General features: G+C 39.5%; 1 protein-coding gene across 1 annotated transcript in view; it reads left to right on the top strand.

Moving 5' to 3' along the window:
* The window catches only part of FRK (fyn related Src family tyrosine kinase), a gene marked incomplete at both ends in the record, with an annotated part of 51,848 nt that overhangs the window by 5,688 nt on the left and 27,884 nt on the right, over window positions 1–18,276 (top strand). Inside the window, one exon of the mRNA XM_081998526.1 lies at window positions 15,135–15,256. Within this exon, the coding sequence (XP_081854652.1) occupies window positions 15,135–15,256 (122 nt within the window). The remainder of the gene's footprint in view (window positions 1–15,134; window positions 15,257–18,276) is intronic.

The raw sequence follows: 18,276 nt of genomic DNA, 5'->3' as shown, positions 1-18,276 counted from the left end.
TGGCATTTAAAGCCAAAATGTCTAGAAACTCTTTTTAAAGCAAAACTTTTGTTCTGCTGAACACCTTAGAAAACTGAATATAATCCATTGTGGTTTCTGTGCATTCCCTCTCTCTTGCTCTCATAATTTCTCTCTCTATTACACTACAAAATCCTGAGGATACCACCAGAATCAGCAGTAACTCTTGTACTAAAATGAACTTGTGTAAACTGTTCATTACTAACATGACTACACAAAGTAGTAGTAGGTTGTTCTCACATTCTTGGAACCTGTTATGTTAAGTACAAAAGTTAATTCTCATATAGTTTTTGATAGAAAAGGTTTCTTTATCACCAAAACATGTATTTATTATAAATCATTGAAATGGTTGTCAACTTATTTGAAATTATATCTTTTCTTTCAATGGATATACTTTACATATGTGCTTTTGTGTGTGCATGCACGTGTACACACACAAAACAGAGAGAAGGTTTATGAGACTGATACTTTTAAGACCATGTAAAACAGCCCTGTGAGACAAGATGTGTACTGCAAAGCCAGAAGATCATGCTTTTGATGTTTTTTGACCTTGTGTTCATTGCATCTGAAGTACCCAAAGTCTGGAACTGCCATGCATGTTTTGGAATGTCTCTCTCAAATTTCAATTATTCAATACTATAAAGAGACTATGAATTGAATAACTTCTTTAGTTGTAGTTGAGCATTCCAGTGCTGTCTGCATGCACATCTCAAACTTTGTCTTCATTTCTGCTCATTTCTTAAATATGCAAAGATACACTGAACACAAAAGGACATGGTTTACAGAACTGTAAAACGTCAGATTTTGTCAAGTGCCAGCAGTATTTACCCATCCATGTGTATACCCATGCCCAGAAAAATGTGTGTCTCCACTCAGAAAGGTGGAAGGAATTATGGCATTGTAAATGAGCAGTTCATGCAAACTTGTCTAATTTAGATCACCTATTTTCTGGCAATGTGGTGTTCTAAATACACGACATTGTCTATTCAAATTCTGAGAAATGAAGAAATTTCCTCCTACCTTGTCTTTATTTGAAATTAGTGTGTATGTTATACATTATAATCATTATATATTAGCTTCCATTACCCTGTTGTGAAAGATTTGACAATGAATCATGCGAAGACCAGAAAAAATACCCTTAAAACCTATGCAAACATAGCCAGTTAGCTTTTCTTACATAGCCAGTTAGCTTTTCTTACAACACTGTGAAAGCCATGTGGCCTTTACAGTGCCATTTAGAAAACAAAGACCATATACTGGTCAGAATAACTCAATACTCTGTTTGATGTTTTTTCTTCAGACTCAGTAGGAATAAGTGTTGTGCGTGCTAGCCTAGATTAGTTGGTTTTGAGCAATGTTGGTTGGTTTTGAGCAATGTTGTTGGCAAAAACATTCGCTGGGTATTGTACAATGATTACTGTTTCCTCAACAGTTGTCTTTGATGGCTCTCTGTTCAGCACAATACAGACCTGTGCAGAGCCGAGTGATCTCTGAGCAGGTTTAGAACTGAAAAATAGTAACCAACAGTTCCGCGAGGCTAAAAAGTTCTAAAGCTGTGCTGATTTTAAACAAACTAGGTCAGGTATCTCCGTGAAAAATTGTTTTGTAACATGTAAAAATCACTGTTGGTTATAGAAGACTTTGGGGCTTTCTTTGTGTAGGATCATAACTGTACTGAAGAGATTAAGTCATAAAAACATAAAAGATACCCTACGAGGTCAAACCAATAGCCCCTCTACCCCCGTTATTCTGTTCAGAAAGGATTTTATGAAAAGTGCACAGGCCCATCCACTTTCTTTGGTCTGTTCCCTTTGTACTTCACCACAGGCTGGAACTGTTGTATAAGCAATGTCAGAGGGTACATCGCTGCCATGTCTAATTACAGACCTGTTGTTAAGTCTGTTTAGCAAACGTGTAGGTGTTGACACTGCACAATTCTTTATTTCTGTCTGTGGGCAAAGAACAAGCTATTAGAAAAAAAAACCCAAAATGAAAATGCACAAATAAACCCCTCTCGTCTCTGCAGAAAGTTTTATATTCCTAAACAAGTGTTTGGCTTTTTTTTTTTCAGGATTGGTGATTGCTTCGTTATGAATGACTCAAAAAAACCTCGCTCAAAATAAATAAGCACAAAAGGAAATGTTAACACTGCACAGGTCCCTGTGAAATTCAGAGTCTGGTTCTTTACAGGCCACACCTATCTGCCCCATCTACCCTAAAGCACCCGAGTCAGCCTGGGCTGCAGAGCTCAGTAACTTTATCCTTACAGATTTACCCATCAATTAATTTTTCTTCCTACCAAAGATGCAGAACTAAATTTTATATTATTTTATAATATTATTTTACAGACATTATCTTCTAACGTGAAGATGTAGTGGAAATGCCTCATGCAAACATTGTAATAATGATGCAGCCTTCCAGTAGCCTAGTGTAGACAACACAAAACTTACCTGCACTTTAATTTTAAAACAGATTAGTAGAAAAAATATGATTAATCAGGGTTCAGATGTTTTTCTGTAATAAAACGTTTTGTTCCATTTTCAAGTTATGCAAGAAAAGTATGCACAGCAAAGGCAATATAATTTATGAGGTGATATTTTAAAAAAGACAAAATATTATTACATATTTACTAGTACATGTAAGAGGAAAAAATAATTTTCAGTGATTTTTAAATAGCATTATATGGGACATATTTGAAGACCCTTCTTGCATTAGAACTTCAAAAAATAAGAGATTAAACTTCTTAGGTAAGAAGCTTATTCTTCATGGGAGTTTTCTTAAATGTTGACATTCAGGTTTGCACCTCATAACTGCATAAGAAAACCATAAAAGTTGCAAGAAATTGGAATGGAAATCTACATCTTTGCAGTTTTCAGTTCTCAAGACATGGTTAGAATTAACCAGGAACAGCTTTTCAGATGATCAAACAAAATATTGATCACGAATGTGTTCCTTCTCTTTATCACTTAAACCAGATGGAAATACATGGGGTTTTTCCATGCTGGTACACTAATCCTAATCAATGAAAACTGGAAAAACAAAGCAGTGAATTAAATAATAAGTGATGGTTCCAGAAAGGATTGCACTAATTAACATTTCCATTACTTCTGTGCAGACTACTCTGTAATCTATAACATTTTACATTATAAATTTATCTGCAGTAACATTTGTAAACATTTTCCCTTAGCTTTCTCTCACTAAAGCAGATATATGGCTAGTTTCCTGAAAAATTAATAAAATTTTTCTGTATTTATAGCACAAACAATTTTGTAGCACACCTTTCAAACCTTATTGCAAAAGAAGAGAGAAAAAAAATAATTTGAGACTCACATGTGGGAATGAATATATACCATGAATTTCAGAAATGATGAGAACTCACAGAGCTGAGTCTTCCTTTTGAAACTTGATTTTTTCAGTTAGTGGGAATCTCTGTAAGGGTACAGGGAAGGAATCTCTGCTTCTCTAAGGGTATGTGGTGAAAGGAGCCATACACAAGAACACGCAGAGACAAACCAGAGGGACGTGTGAGAAGAGAGGTGGTGATGAGGACAAGCCCGCTGAGTCGTGCTCACCGATAAGGGTATGCGGAGTGTGCGAATGTTTATTTTTCTGCAAGATTATCTGACTGAAGACCTTGCCAATAAGGGAGGGAGACAAACACACAGAGACATCAAACCTGACTGATTAATGTTAACAAAGACAATAACCAGAAAAAAAGCTGATCAGCACACTAATTGATGGGCTATCGAGAAACAGCAGGCAAACTCCGACTTTGCAACTGATAAGGATACAAATCTGGCGGTCCAGAATGTTGGAGGTGGGTCTGTGGGGCTATGCCAAGTGATGAAGCAAGGTTTAGGGAACCAGGATCAGGGAGGAACAATGCGGGGGTAGACAGAAAGGGGTATAGGAGTGTAACTTCACGTGTAAAACGGGGCTGGACAATAGACTTGTTTGAGTAAGCCCTGTGCCAAAATGGTCACCGCACTCTGTCCTGTCTTCTCATGTCAAGAAATCCTTTCTTGACTATCCCTGTGAAATTTTACCCTCTGTCCCAGGTGCGAGTGCTGCAAGGACTCAGTGCCAGCTACTGAGGGGACCGGTGTGACTGGGCACTGGGCCAGCAACTGGGTCAGAGCAGGGCCGTAGGTGCCCCTGGCCTGTGGTCTCAGCTCCTGGAGCGAGAGGGGTCTCGGTGCCAGACGCTGGAGTGGGTGGAGGTCTTAGCCACCAGCCGCTGGGGTCTGTCTTGAAACCAGCTGCTGGGAGGACCGGTGTGTGTGAGGTGCGTGTGGGTAAGGGGCTGGGATCAGGGAGGGGTTGTTGGATGGAGAGACAGGCTGTGCCGGTCTTTGAGGGGGGGAACTGTGAATGTGATTGTGCTTGTGAATCCAGAGAGAGTGTGTGTGCACCATCACTAGTGACCTTCTGGCTCCGCCAGGCAAACGGGAGGAGGAGGAGGGGACTGTGCTTGGGTTTTATGTGAGTCCTGTACATGGGTGGTGTTGAAGGCAGTGCCCCGACTGTGGTGGTCTGTGTGTCTCTGAGACTCATGCTCAACTTCACCGCTGGTTGAACCTGCAAACAGGAAAGTGGCAGCCACATCCTTCAGCATGGGCAAAGCTCTTGTGTCCCCAGGCTGGGCTCCAGCAGCTGGGCAGGAGGTCCTTGGGCCACAGCAGCGGGAGGAGGTGACTGCTCCTAACTTCTTTACACCTGCTTCAAAAAAAAAAAGTAGTCTTGGCTTTCTGTTCCTTTTATTTTATGCTTTTCCCAAACTTCTACAGATTTATGAGTGTTTAGAAGTGTGTATATATTGTCAGCCACTGACATGGATAAATCATTATCATTTTGATCTATAGAAAGTCACCTGATGTTTTTTGCTGTTCCAAAATGACAACTTGATTAGCTTGGAAAGTTAGTTATTAGATTTCTCAATACCTGCAAGGAAAGAAAAGAGAAAATGGGAAATGTTCTTATTACAGAGCTAAAATGTTTGAAAAATCACCCAGAAACTTCCTTTGTTGCTGGCATGCCTTTCTGACATGGTGTTGTGATCCCTTCCAAAAGAAACCATGTGTGTGGGACTTGGGCTGACTGATACGGAGTTAGATGTGCTCCAGCTTTACCTCTGGATGTCAAAGGTGTCTGTAGTGTGTCACCCTTCCCATCTGCCACCCTGAAAAGGTTACCCTGAAAACTGGGAGACTGTTTGGTTGAGAAAATTGTCCCCATGTGAAAGAACCACTCTGTCCTTTGGCTCCGGGTCACCTGGGGACACCAGACTGCACACTTCCTTTCCGAGTCCCCCTGGGGACAGAGCAACCTGGTTGTTCTCCACTGCAAGTTGTCCTGACGGAGGGCACGAGTCTGCTGAGGCTGCTAGCAATGGGCTGAGGAGGTGCTTGCCCAAGTGCATGTCTGAGAGAGAGCTCTGCACAAAATGGATGGAGAGATCTGCTCTGCCACCAGTGTCCTGTGCAGGCAAGGGGGGCTTTTTGTTTTCAAGGATTTCTGTATTACTTCTGTACTGAGGTGAGTTTCCCTGTGAGAAAAGAAAATAGTTTCTCAGGAATGATTTTTTCAAGAAAATCAATTGAGTGCTTTTGGAAGCTGTAATGGTTTAAGTGAATGTATGATTGAACATTTTCTTGTCCTTTTGATTTTCCTTTAATGTTAAATCAATTGATGTTATTAGTGTTCTCTGTAGCATGTTAACATTAAGGCCACCCCAAAGGTTTCAACCTTGTTCCTCAGTTGCTATGAATAGCAGAGTTATTGCTACTCTTAAAGTATTATGGCAGTATATCTGTACTTTTGTTCATGTATGTGTTAACAAATGCATACAGGTGCTACTAGCATTGATTTAAGATTTTACACCGTTATTTGGAAGACTCTATGCAGCAGAAATAGGGTCTGAGGAACACATTTTAAGTGTTTTTTAAAAAGAGGTGATTATATGGCTATATTTCATACCTAGCGTTCCAAAGCAATGCTCGTTAAAGCCAATGCAATAAAGTCCTTATCCAGGTACAAAACCACTACTGGGAACAAACTTTGATGATTGTCTTTGGTCTCTTAAATTGGAGAAATACCAGGGACTTAGCGTAACTAAAACACCAGAGAAAAAGTAATACGATAATGCTTTCATCTGCCATTTATTTTCTCATACAGAAGAACATCAGAGCAGATTAAAGAATACAGCATGCAGATGACAGATCTTGTGGAGAATGAATGGAAATCTTGAAATTAATTACACAATAGTGAAGTGGGGTCTCACAGGATGAGATTTATTTATGGAGATTTCGGCAAATTAACTCTGTTGGATTGTGATTTGGTTGCTGGTTTATTAACTTTTGTTCCTGTTGTGCAGTGAAACTAGTGGATGAGCTATGCTAATTTACAGAGCTCATGCACTTGGCCTCGTAATACTATCTGTCCAGGAGAAATAGTCACCTCCCAGTCATTACAGAGTGCGAGAGTAGCCAAAGGTGCAATGGTTTGTCATCCTGAAGCAGGCTCAGAAAAAAACTCATTTCCATGTTTGCAGCACAGTCAACTGCTGTTATCAACTATTGAAAAATTAATGTAGTAGTATGCATAATCCCTTACAACAGAATCGCACAGTACAGTTATGGCCTACTGAAGTAGTTACTAAAAAGGTTTATACACAACGTGTTATGGATTTTGTAGACTAATGCCCAAGTGATCTTTGTGTTTACATTTACAAGTAAATTTTTTCTAGTCTGTAAGAGGAAATTCCTACCTCTGTGGTGGGTTTTACCACACTTACTCACTGTTGAATGTTACCTTATCCAAACAACCCCATGAAGTTACTTACTGTAAAAGTCCCTAAAGCCTTGGCAGGCCCTTTCTTTAGGGCACAGCTTATTATCTCTAATAAAAACAACAGAGTAACACAAAACAAAGATATTTCTTAGACCAAAACAGATTTAGAGGTTCAGAATCCTTTTTGACACATCTGCTGCCCTCTTCTCACGAGCTAATAATCTCCTGCAGTTTCTTCAGCTGACCCCCCCCCCACTGATTTGTTAGTGCAACCAAGGGCTCCTTTTGGGTCTCAGGTATGCACAAGGTCAGTTTGACAGGGTAGGTGAGTGTTTCACAGGTTTGCTATAGTTACATTGAGGTCATTGGGATTGTGTGGGGTAAGCAACTGTTCAGCATTAGGGTCAAGTTTTTGGAGAGTAGTAATATTAAAACAATTTCTTTAAAGGTACTACACAATGTAAGTGTGGTGACTCTGGTCTTTGAGTCTAGAAGTATAAAGCTTTTTTACTGGCAATAAGCCTCCCGTCTTACTACAAAGAAATAGTAGCAAAGGTTCTGCATAATTTTGGTGGTAGCTCAGGTATGTTCAGTCCCAAAAGGATTACCTCTGTTGTAACAGTGGTACATTCCCCAAATTACTGTATGTAAGCATCTATGCATGTTGCATATTTCAGCAAAATAGTGACTATGGTGTGTTAGAGAAATTTTAACTAAATTAACTGCCTCATTTTAACTAAAGATCCCCTGTTTCATGGATGAATGTATCACTTGTGTCCTAGTGCTCATGTTCATGATCAAGTAAATTTGGTAAGAGAGAAAGGAAAGATGGCTCTCTTCTCCTGGAAGAAAGAAGCAGTGGTGTTTCTCAAGAGTCCTTCACTTTAGTTTTGTATCAAATCAAAATATTTAACCTGGTTGGAAACAAAATGAAGGGTATTGCTTGGCTGTATCTTGTTTTCAGATAACTTAATCCTTTCTGAACAAAATTAAATTAAAAAATACTTGTATTTTGATGGAAACTCCATTTGAAAACAGAAATAAAAAACCTTTAAATTTGAAAAATTTTCAAATTGAGTACCTTTACAAGTTAAGCTATAATATTTTGTTTAGACAGTGTATAGAGAAGTATAACTTAATTTTCTTTCCCTTTTTTTTTCGCTTCTATGTCTCTTCAGTTATCATCTCATATTTTGCCATCTCACCAATGAGGTTCTCTTAAGTTTAACATAAATTTAGTATTTATGGAAAAACTCCAACCAGCCACCTATAATCTGTTGACAAGAACATTAGCAAAACTTTATCCAAAACCCAAGAGCAAAATGGGATCTGTTATTTTCCAAAACTATATTTCTTATTGTAATGGTTATTTAAAGACAAATGTTGGTCTCAAAATATGGAAAATACAGTGTAAATTAACGTGTGTTGCTACACACAGACTGCCACTTTCAAACATACAGGCAGACTTCTACATGCGCACATAATATAAACTAATGCTGCTCTGTCATTTTGATAGATCTCTGCCACTTATATAGTGTAGAAATGAGCCTTCAGTTTTTCAGAGCTTATTGACATGTTCTATGTTTTCCCCTGTGGAAAGAAAAACAGACTTATTCCACCCTTTGTCATTGTGAAAAGACTAATACAGATAGTCTTCATTTTAGTTTGTGATAAGCTATTCAACAACAAGAATCGCAGCAAAATACATGACTCAGATCATTACGTATGAAGCAAATTCATTGTGATTGTGAAAGGTTAAGTGTGCTGCTCTACATAACCATTCCTGAAAACCTGAATTTCTAGTTTCATTTGGAGGAAACTCGTTTTTGATTATGGTAAATAAGTAATCAGAACTGAGCTGTGTCATTGCAGATGTACATTTTAAATGATTTTTTTATTTCAAGTATTGTCTAAGTGAGGTATTTTCTGCAGTGTGTTAAGATTTTAACTGATTTACTTATGTACATAGTGAAGGTTGTTGTTAACTAAACATTTTTTTGAAAAATTTGACTCGTTGCTGCTGGTACTTTGGTGAGTAATGTTTAAAGCAGTACATTTAGTCAATAAATACATGATGAAAATTAATGTTAACGTATTCTCTTGGCCAGTACAAGCATGAGTGGTGTGATGAAGTAAGAAAGGGCAAGGGAAAAGGTCTGTAAGAGAGCAATCCTTACAGTGAGAGCTGGTCTGTGAAATTGCTTCATGAGATATTCTGTGAAATTGTTTCCCCAAGTAGGGCTGAAATCGCTGCCAAAGACACGCACCCTGTGGGAGCAGGATAAGCTGCAAACCAGCATTTGCTGAGCAGGTGCAGCAGCTCAGGCAGCAGCAGATTATAGCCCTTGGGCAATAAATGCAGTCCTTGTTTTTGTCTTGTCTTTACTTTCTCTTCATTGTTCCCTGTTAGCTCGGACTTTCTCCTTCTCTTCCTCCATCCCCTTTATAATATTCTATGGTCCTCTCTGCTTTGAATTTTTACTATCCTGTTTTCTCCCTCCCTCCTGCAGTGTCCTATGCATTCCTTTATCAGTAGCTTTAAATTCCTTCCTCGTAAATTTGGTCCTTGTCCCCTGCATCCTTCAGTATCTGATAATAAATGACAATCAAAGATAGACAGCATTAAAAACAATCCCAGGCAAGCCTGTAGTAGGAAGTAAGGAGGAAAGGCTCTGGTTCTGAAGGAGATGAAACCCAGTCTTAGGTTTTACAGCCTCTGCACAGTGAAAGCCTGCAAGCCCTAGAGTAATCCTGGACCTTTCACTATGTAGATTCTTGTGGGAAGGCTTGTGTTTTTGAAAATGCTCATGAAAGGAATCTTTTGCAAATTTTCATCTTCATGGTTTAGCCTGACTACAGATTTTTTTATTTTTTTTCCCCCTCAATGCCATCATTGGGTTCACCGTAGGCTATAGAGGGAAAACTGAAGCAGCCAGTGCTCATCTCCCATGCTCTCCTTCACGCACGCAGCTCATCATTTGTAAAGCACATCTGTTTCTTAACTATATTGCATCTGTAAGGCTTTCATCTTTGCAGTGATATTTCCTAATTTCTTGTAATGTCAGCTCTTGGAGAAATGATATTACTTCATTAGTCTTATAATTAAGACAGCCTAATTTTTTCTATCAAAAGAGCTTGTTTGGTTGCTTGTGACTTTTCTAGGCTTCACCTGATCGGAAGTGAATTTTCCAGGGCTGATACCAAGCATAGGCTGCCTCTTTCTCTCCCTGAAAGAAAAAAATGTGGCTCAGAACAATACAAGAAATCCTTTGTGCTTGTGCTTTAGAGGAAGGGCCTGATATTTTGCAGGTGAGACTGCTATATTAAAAGTGTGTGCTGCTTTGCTATCTAAGAAAACTTTGCTTCAAACTAACCAAGCTTTTGAAAATAAAATTGCACTTCATATGTGATAACCAAAGAGATCCATTAGAATTTGGCAGCTGCGTTCTACAGAGATTTTCGATACTTTGGGAAAAGCCAGCAAGTGCTTGGAGCCTTCCCCTCGGCGCGGAGAGGTTGTGCTGGTGGGGCCCTTGGTAAACTTCTGTCCCTGCTTCTGCACTCATGTTTACCCAGAGCAGACTGCAAACCTGGCATGGGCTAAGAGCTGGCTCAGCAGCCCTGCTTGCACGGCACGGCTGACGGCAGCGAAGAGTGGCACACACGAGCCCGTCCAGGTTTCCACGTGCTGGGTAAGAGCAGTGGTCACAGGATGGTCATATGATGAAAGTAACTAAGACCCTGGAGGATCTCTCCGTCTCTCTTTCTCTGTCTCTTTAGCTTTCCATGCATCTCTCCTTGTCTTCTGTGACACAGAAGTTAGCAGCTATTGCTCTCTGTAAACTACTACATACCATATGATGCTAGGTTCCCTGAAAGGTGGGCCTGAGGCGTTTCAGACTGGACATCCGAAGTTAGTAGCAAAGCCTCATATTAATGTGTTATTGCCCTAGACCTTTTCTGTGATGTTTCTCCACTGTAAAAAATATTTTACAAGCAAAAATGTCACAAAAATATATTAATGAATGTTTGTAAAGCATTTGGATATTATAGTCGTGAACACTATTATAGAGGCTGCTAGGAAATTAGCCATTCGTGTAATTTTATAACTTGTATTGAGAGCACAGACTAAACAATGTACAGTAAATCATCTCTATCTACGCAATGACAAAACATAATAGAGGTTAACTATTCAGTAAGCAGCATTTGTATTAACACTATAAGCAACAGTAGATGTGGCCTTGTAATTAAAGACGGTGTCATGCTGGATTTTCCTGAAAATGTCTGAGTGGGTACCATGAAAGCAATATTAATATTGCCAGATCCTAACTTTGGGGTTCTTTGCAGCTACAGCTTTCTATGACTGTAGATTTTGAGGCACTTAAAATGTAAAATTGATATACTGTTGAAGCTTTTCTTTATTTGTTTTAGCTATTGCACAACTTTCTGCATTCCAGAAGAAACTGGGATATATTTGTTTTCATTATATACAGTATCTATTTTTCTTTGTCCTCACCCAAGACTTTTTCTCTAATTGCAGTAATTCTTTGCTCTTATTAGTCTAGAAAAATCTGTTATTCTCCTCATAGCCCAGTACTACAGTTAACACAATCCAATTAATCTACTGGAGGGCCAGATAAGATTTTAATCAGATCATATAAAGTCAGACAAATGAGGTAATATACAATATGTGTCCACTTTTCACCCTCCATAATAATTGCTTCAGTTACATTTACCTTCTCAACGTAATTGAGCTGTTGCTCTAATTACCTTATTTTGCAAGTCAGGATCTTTTTAACTCCTAAGTTTATCTGGAGTCAGAACCTACATATTACATATCCTCCATATAATCTTTAATGGTAAGTTCAAATTGATTTAAATTAACATTTTCCAACCTAAGAAAAATAAACATGTAATTTGAAATATTTTGAAGTCAAAGCAACAGATGCATATGCCTAAATACAACATGGATTTATGTTGGGTTTTTATTCCAAAATCATATTCTGTGTTGTAGACATGGTCTTACATACACAAGTGTAGTACTGTTTTAAATTGTATTTCCCAAATAAACCAACAATTTCCTTTTGTTGCATACATTGTATTACTGCTCATGTTTTCAGCTTTAGCGGTATGAATTACTGTGTACTTAATACTGGGGCACGTGAAGACTATACTTTTGATTATCATAGAATCATAGAACTGTAGAAAAATAGAAATTTGGGGTTGAAAGGGACCCTTTAAGGCCATCTAGTCCAACCCCCCTGCAATGAGCAGGGACATCTTCAACAAAATCAGGTTGCTCAGAGCCCCATCCAACCTGACTTGGAATGTTTCCAGGGATGGGGCATCTACCACCTCTCTGGGCAACCTGTGCCAGTGTTTCACCATCCTCAGTGTGAAAAATTTCTTCCTTCTATCTAATCGAAATCTACCCTCTTTTAGTTGAAAACCATTACCCCTTGTCCTCTTGCAAAAGGCCCTGCTAAAAAGTTTGTCCCCATTTTTCTTATAAGCTGCCGTTAAGTATTGACCAGAACATAAAATTCAACCTTGCTAATTGGAAGATCTTTTGGCTTTGGTACAAAATGAAATGCTTTTGAGAGGATGCTACCCTTTTAACCCATGAAAAAAGGAGACACAAAATTAAATACCTTTTCTTATATACTCTTATGACAATCAGTCACTTTGGACATTACTAAGTGATATCTTAGAATTTAAGGAGAAAAATATCAATTCAATTTTTTTTCAGATCATATAGTTTATTAGTTTTCAGGTGTTATTCTCAGAGCAGTTGTACTTAGAAATTTCAGAAATATTCTAATTAAATTTTAGGGTAGATAAATTTTCTTTGGGACTCGAATAGAGTTGAACTTGTACTCTGCTCTCATTCTTTTGATGTGAAACTCAGTCAAGGATTTGAACATTTATTGATTACTTGGTTTTTTATAGTCTAATTAATGAATTATTTTAATTAATTAGTTGAACTAATTAACATGTTTAACTAATTAAAATTATTACTAACACATTCCAGATTCCTTATGAGATTCCTTTCCTTGCCAAGTATGTATCAAGGCCTATTTTATCCAAAACATCTTCAAGTCAGAGGACAGAAATGCAGTCCCGAATATCTGCATTTCATTTTTCTTTGTTAACAAAGCATATTCAGTGTAGGTTAGCCCCATCTGTACTTGCCTCTTTTTGTTTCCTCTTTATTCATACAAAAACATTTTTCATTCCTCGTGCTTGCTCAGCCAAGGTGTCACCCAATGTTCTCATTTATTTCCTCCATTCCACATGGTGATTACAAGCCTTACAGATACTAAAGCAGGTTGTTGATGACTCATGTACTTTTCACTAGCAAATGACAAATCAAGTAGGTAGCTGAATAGGCAGCTTACTTGTGGTGTGATACATTGATTTATCTTAAAAGTTTGCATAATAGATCTAGCTATGATTAATTTAAAAGGAGTTCCCCTATGAGTATATGGCATATTTCTGATAACTATTTATCACCATTCGCTTCAAATAAGGGGTGGACCTAATCTTGGAAAGAGCTTTGTATGTTATATTTGGACAGAAGCTGAATGCCAGCTTGAAAATGCTGGCTCATCTCAGTCTTATTTCCATTTAATTTACACTCATTACAAAGCAGCAAAAGAGCTAAATAGTACCCTCAGAGGAGAAAACGAAAACTATCTCTTGAAGAAGTCCTCGTAAACTACAGGGTTTAGTAAGAGAGAAAAAGTATGTTTTAAAAGACATAGGTGGGAGTAGATTGTTACAGAACAGGGATGTTGAGATGTTTGCAGTGACTTGAGGGACATACCGGTTTTGTTTGTCTAACAGCAGCAGAGCTGAAAAATTGCCAGTAACTCATCTGAGGTCTCAATGTGGCAGTGGAATGGAGAAGGCTGCAGGGTGGTTTGTCTTTTGGAGCCTGAGAGCTCTTCTGCAGTTTCGGGGGTCTTTGACTTTGTATTGGGTTTGTGTGGCAAGATTTTTGTAGTGGGGGGGGTTGCAGGGGTGGTTTCTGCAAGAAGTTGCTAGAAGCTTCCCTTGCACCCAATAGAGCCAACGCCAGCTTGCTCGGAGACGGACCTGCTGCTGACCAAGGCCAAGCCCATCAGCGACGGTGGTAGGGCCTCTGGGAGAGCAGAGTTAAGAAGGGGGAAAAAGGTGGCATGCAGGAATTGCAGCCGGAGAGAGGAGTGAGAACATGTGAGAGGACCAACTCTGCAGATCCCAGGTCAGCGAAGCGGGAGGGGCAGGAGGGGCTCCAGGCGCCGGAGCAGAGGTTCCCCGGCAGCCCCTGGGGAAGACCACGGTGAGGCCGGCTGTGCCCCTGCAGCCATGGAGCTCCACGGGGCGCAGATCTCCACCTGCAGCCCGGGCAGGACCCCACACCGGAGCAGGGGGATGCCTGAAGGAGGCTGTGATCCCGTGGGAAGCCCATGCTGGAGCAGGCTCCTGGCAGGACCTGTGGCCCCATGGGGAGAGGAGCCCAGGCTGGAGCAGGGTTACTGGCAGGACTTGTGACCCCACGGGGGACCCAGGCTGGAGCAGTCTGTTCCTGAAGGACGGCACCCGTGGGGGGACCCAGGCTGGAGCAGTATGTGAAGAACTGCAGCCTGTGGGAAGGACTCACGTTGGAGAAGTTCATGGAGGACTGCCTCCTGTGGGAGGGACCCCAGGCTGGAGCAGGGCAGAGGGTGAGGAGCCTCCCCCTGAGGAGGAAGGAGCGGCAGAGACAGCGTGTGATGAACTGACCACAAACCCCATCCCCGTCCCCCTGTGCCACTCGAGGGGAGGAGGGAGAGAAATCGGGAGTGAAGTTGAGCCCAGGAAGAAGGGAGGGGTGGGGGAAAGGTGTTTTAAGATTTAGTCTTATTTCTTATTATCCTAGTCTGATTTTGATTGGCAATAAATTAAATTAATTTCCCCAAGTCAAGTCTGTTTTGCCCGTGACAGTAACTGGTGAGTGATCTCTCCCTGTCCTTATCTCAACCCATGAACCTTTCAGCACATTTTCTCTCCCCTGTCCTGCTGAGGAGGGCAGTGACAGAACGGCTTTGGTGGGCACCTGGCCTCCAGCCAGGGTCTACCCACCACAGCGGTAAAATCCAGATTTCACTCAAATGTATAAGCAATATTTTCTAGCAATAAATTTGTTGTGTAGTACTTGTTGGCTTTTTTCCCCCATGCTATTGGAATTTAATTAGCATATCACAGATTATCTTTTAGTAAATATGCAGCATGTTTATAAAAGCTAAATTGTCTTCCTGGTATGTTTCACTGACTGGTAAAATTAATGTTTTTTATTTGTTCAGATGGTTTTTTGGCCCTATCAAACGAGCAGATGCCGAGAGACAACTGTCATACCCTGGAAACCAGGCAGGAGCCTTCCTAATCAGAGAAAGTGAAAGTCTAAAAGGCGAATTCTCACTTTCAGGTATATTCTAGTATTTCAACTTAAGCAATGTTTTAAAAATTTCTCTGGTGAGCTGGACTTTTTCATTTTTGAGAATGATAAACTGTGGGCATGAAAATGAAATTAAGTTCATGATAATATTTCTTTCCCAGGATATATATAAAGAAAACCTGGCAAGAGCCATTTTGGTTTTTACTAACATTTGTTTTGTAGGCTTTGTTTATTAATATGGTCAGAACAGAAATTAACTTTCTTATGCTTAGTACTTCTAGTGTGCCAGCTGCCTTAAAATAGAAACTATTTTCATGATTAAAATGACAAAAAATACATTAGAGTTGTACACTACTGTTCTGATTAGTAGACAAAATAATAATTAAACCATGTTGGCAGATATCTGCAGTTTAAGAAAATGAGATTTCTGCTAGAGCACACCCTTAGGTTTATATTTATTTGTTTTCAGGGGAAAAATGATAGGAAGATCTTAAAAACTCTGCTTTGGAACCAGTCGTATTTCATTGAAAAGTTAGTTGGAATTAAGATTTATGATGATGATGGATTTTGAAATGTATTTAAAGTGCTTTATTTGAATCCGAGAGACTATCAAATAAGGACACTTATTTGATAATAATTTTACTTACTCGACATGTCATATTTTTCATGTCATAGATATTTGCTGTATTAGATAGTAAACATGGCTTTCATTGGTTGTTTTCCCTGACCTTTTTTTACCAAACTTGTCTTACAAGTGTGAGCCAAGAGCATAATGTTGTCCCCGAGACAACAAGGCTATACACCCAAACTTTCTAATGTGCTCTACCTATATAGTTCCATATGCCAGTGCAGACTTGATGTTTCTGAACAAACCGTAAGTTGTCATGTGCAGGATTACGTCAGTAAAATGAGGCGTCTTGTGTATAACCAGATTCTTTCATATTGACTCCCCTTCTGCCTGGTTGTTTATGTGTCAGTCATCTTCTGAGCATTACACAGAAACGCATTAAGCAGCTTAATGAACTTTTGACACATTCTTGGTTTCTCTTTCTGAATCATAAGGAAAGGGTATAGACGTGCAATGACTTGTGGTAATGGGATTGCTTTTCATTGCCAAGACAAAGAAATATATGTTGCCTGTGGAGTGAAATACAGGGAAGTTTATGAAATAAATATGTTTACAGTTCTGGGAGAGTTCATTCCATAGTCTTCAGTTTGACCTCAAGGAAGTTTGTTCTTGCCAAGAAACGCTGATAAGAAAACTAACATCAGCAAGGAATCAGACTACTCCCAAACTGTGACAGAACTGACCCCTCTGTGTGCACCTTTTTAACCAAAGATTGTATTATAGCTGCAGACCTTTCAAAATGCTTTCCCTCTATATGCCAACTTATCCCTGTCGTACATGGTTTCAGCTTCCTTCAAGTGTTCTTCACCAGTGAACTGATTTCATCCAAGGACTGGGCTAGACTGATAAGAGAGTGCTGTTATGCAGGGAAGGATAGATAGGCCTGTATTATCTGCTTAATACTGGCACTTGAATACATGACACCTTAGTAAAAATCAATGAAAAATCTTGTGCTGGTGCACCTAGGGGTGGAAATGCAATTTCTTTTTATTATTCTCCAGCTGTAGCCTTCTAGGAAAGATTAAAAAACTTAATTCTTCACCCTGCATCCTGACTACTTCTCTAACAGCAAGGCGCAGGACTTTATTTAAACTATGAAGTACTAGAGAGAAAAATCCAAGAGACTGAAAATAAATATTAGGCCAGCATGTGTGGTAGGATGAGAACATCCTTTGATGACACTGTTTAATTTTTTCCTTACAAACCATGGATAGAAACTATGTGCTACCTTATTTGGTATATTTGATTCGGTTATAAAAGCTTTGTGGTAGACATTTTTCAGGTTTCTCTATAAGTTTACTTGGGAACAGGAGATTTGATGATGGCTTGTAATAGCAAGATATGAAACTGTGAGTGTGGATTTCTTCCATGCTGGTTTGTTTCCCGAAGGAAGGGAAGAGTGGCACTGAAGGACTTAATATACGTGGAGGCAAGGCTCCAGCTACAGGAGCCAGCTCTCCTTCATGCACGAACATGGGTTGTCCTCTGAGCATGTATGCATGTATATATGTGTCATCTCAGATTTATTACATGTTTGTGATCTTTTAGGCAAAGAAAAAGAATAAATTCTGAAGCAGTCAGCAGACGGTGAGTGTTAATGACATCATTTACTACTGCTGCTAGTGCTTTTAGCAGCTTCCCAGACTTGCATGTAATTTAACCTCGACATGCTACTTCATCCTGAAGAGCTAAATATTATTTGCTGCTTACTCAGTAGGCTTGACTGAACGGCGTCTGTTTGTGTTGTGCAAGCTTTTTGCTTCCAACCTAATAGTATACATAATGGTCCAGACATTGTATGTCCATAATCTCATTACTTACGTCTACTTTTGGGAGATCTGGTGAATTCTAAAGCAAATGATGAAGTGGATTGTACTGTGAGGAGAATTAGTTGTAAAGAAGGTTGTTTAGTCCACCAGATGCTATGAAGGCGGCAATTCTTCTGACTCTCCTCTTTGTTCCTTCAGAAGGAGTTATGAGACACTCAAAGATGAGGCAGAAAAGCAGGGCTTTCTGGAGGAATACTGATTCAGGAGTATTTCTTTTAAGAGGTCTCAGATGGCTTCCATCTCCATGGCAGCTGATACACTGACAAGGAAGAAGTCACAGCCTGGTATTTTGGAATATATCCCTAATTTCTGTTTCCAATTGTTTTTCAGTGCAGAAAGAATAGACCCCCAAACTCCCATCCTCTGTAGGACTGGTTGGGTTTGTTCTACCTGCTACTGCTGTTTTGGTTTCACTCCAGAGTAGATGGCAATGACTATCAGAATTAAGGTCTTTAAGAAAATATTGTAACCCTCTGTCCAGCCTAACACCTAAGTGTAATAAAGCTAAAGAGGAAGAAATAGAAGAGAGATTTTTACCCAAGTACCCATGAACTGATTTTATGACTTTCATGCTTGATTTTATACTCATATGT

The sequence above is a fragment of the Phaethon aethereus genome (assembly GCF_964289735.1).
Source record: "Phaethon aethereus genome assembly, chromosome: 3".
NCBI lineage: Eukaryota > Metazoa > Chordata > Aves > Phaethontiformes > Phaethontidae > Phaethon > Phaethon aethereus.
The sequence above is the reverse complement of the archived record's forward strand: the minus strand, read 5'-3'. Positions and strand labels throughout refer to the sequence as shown.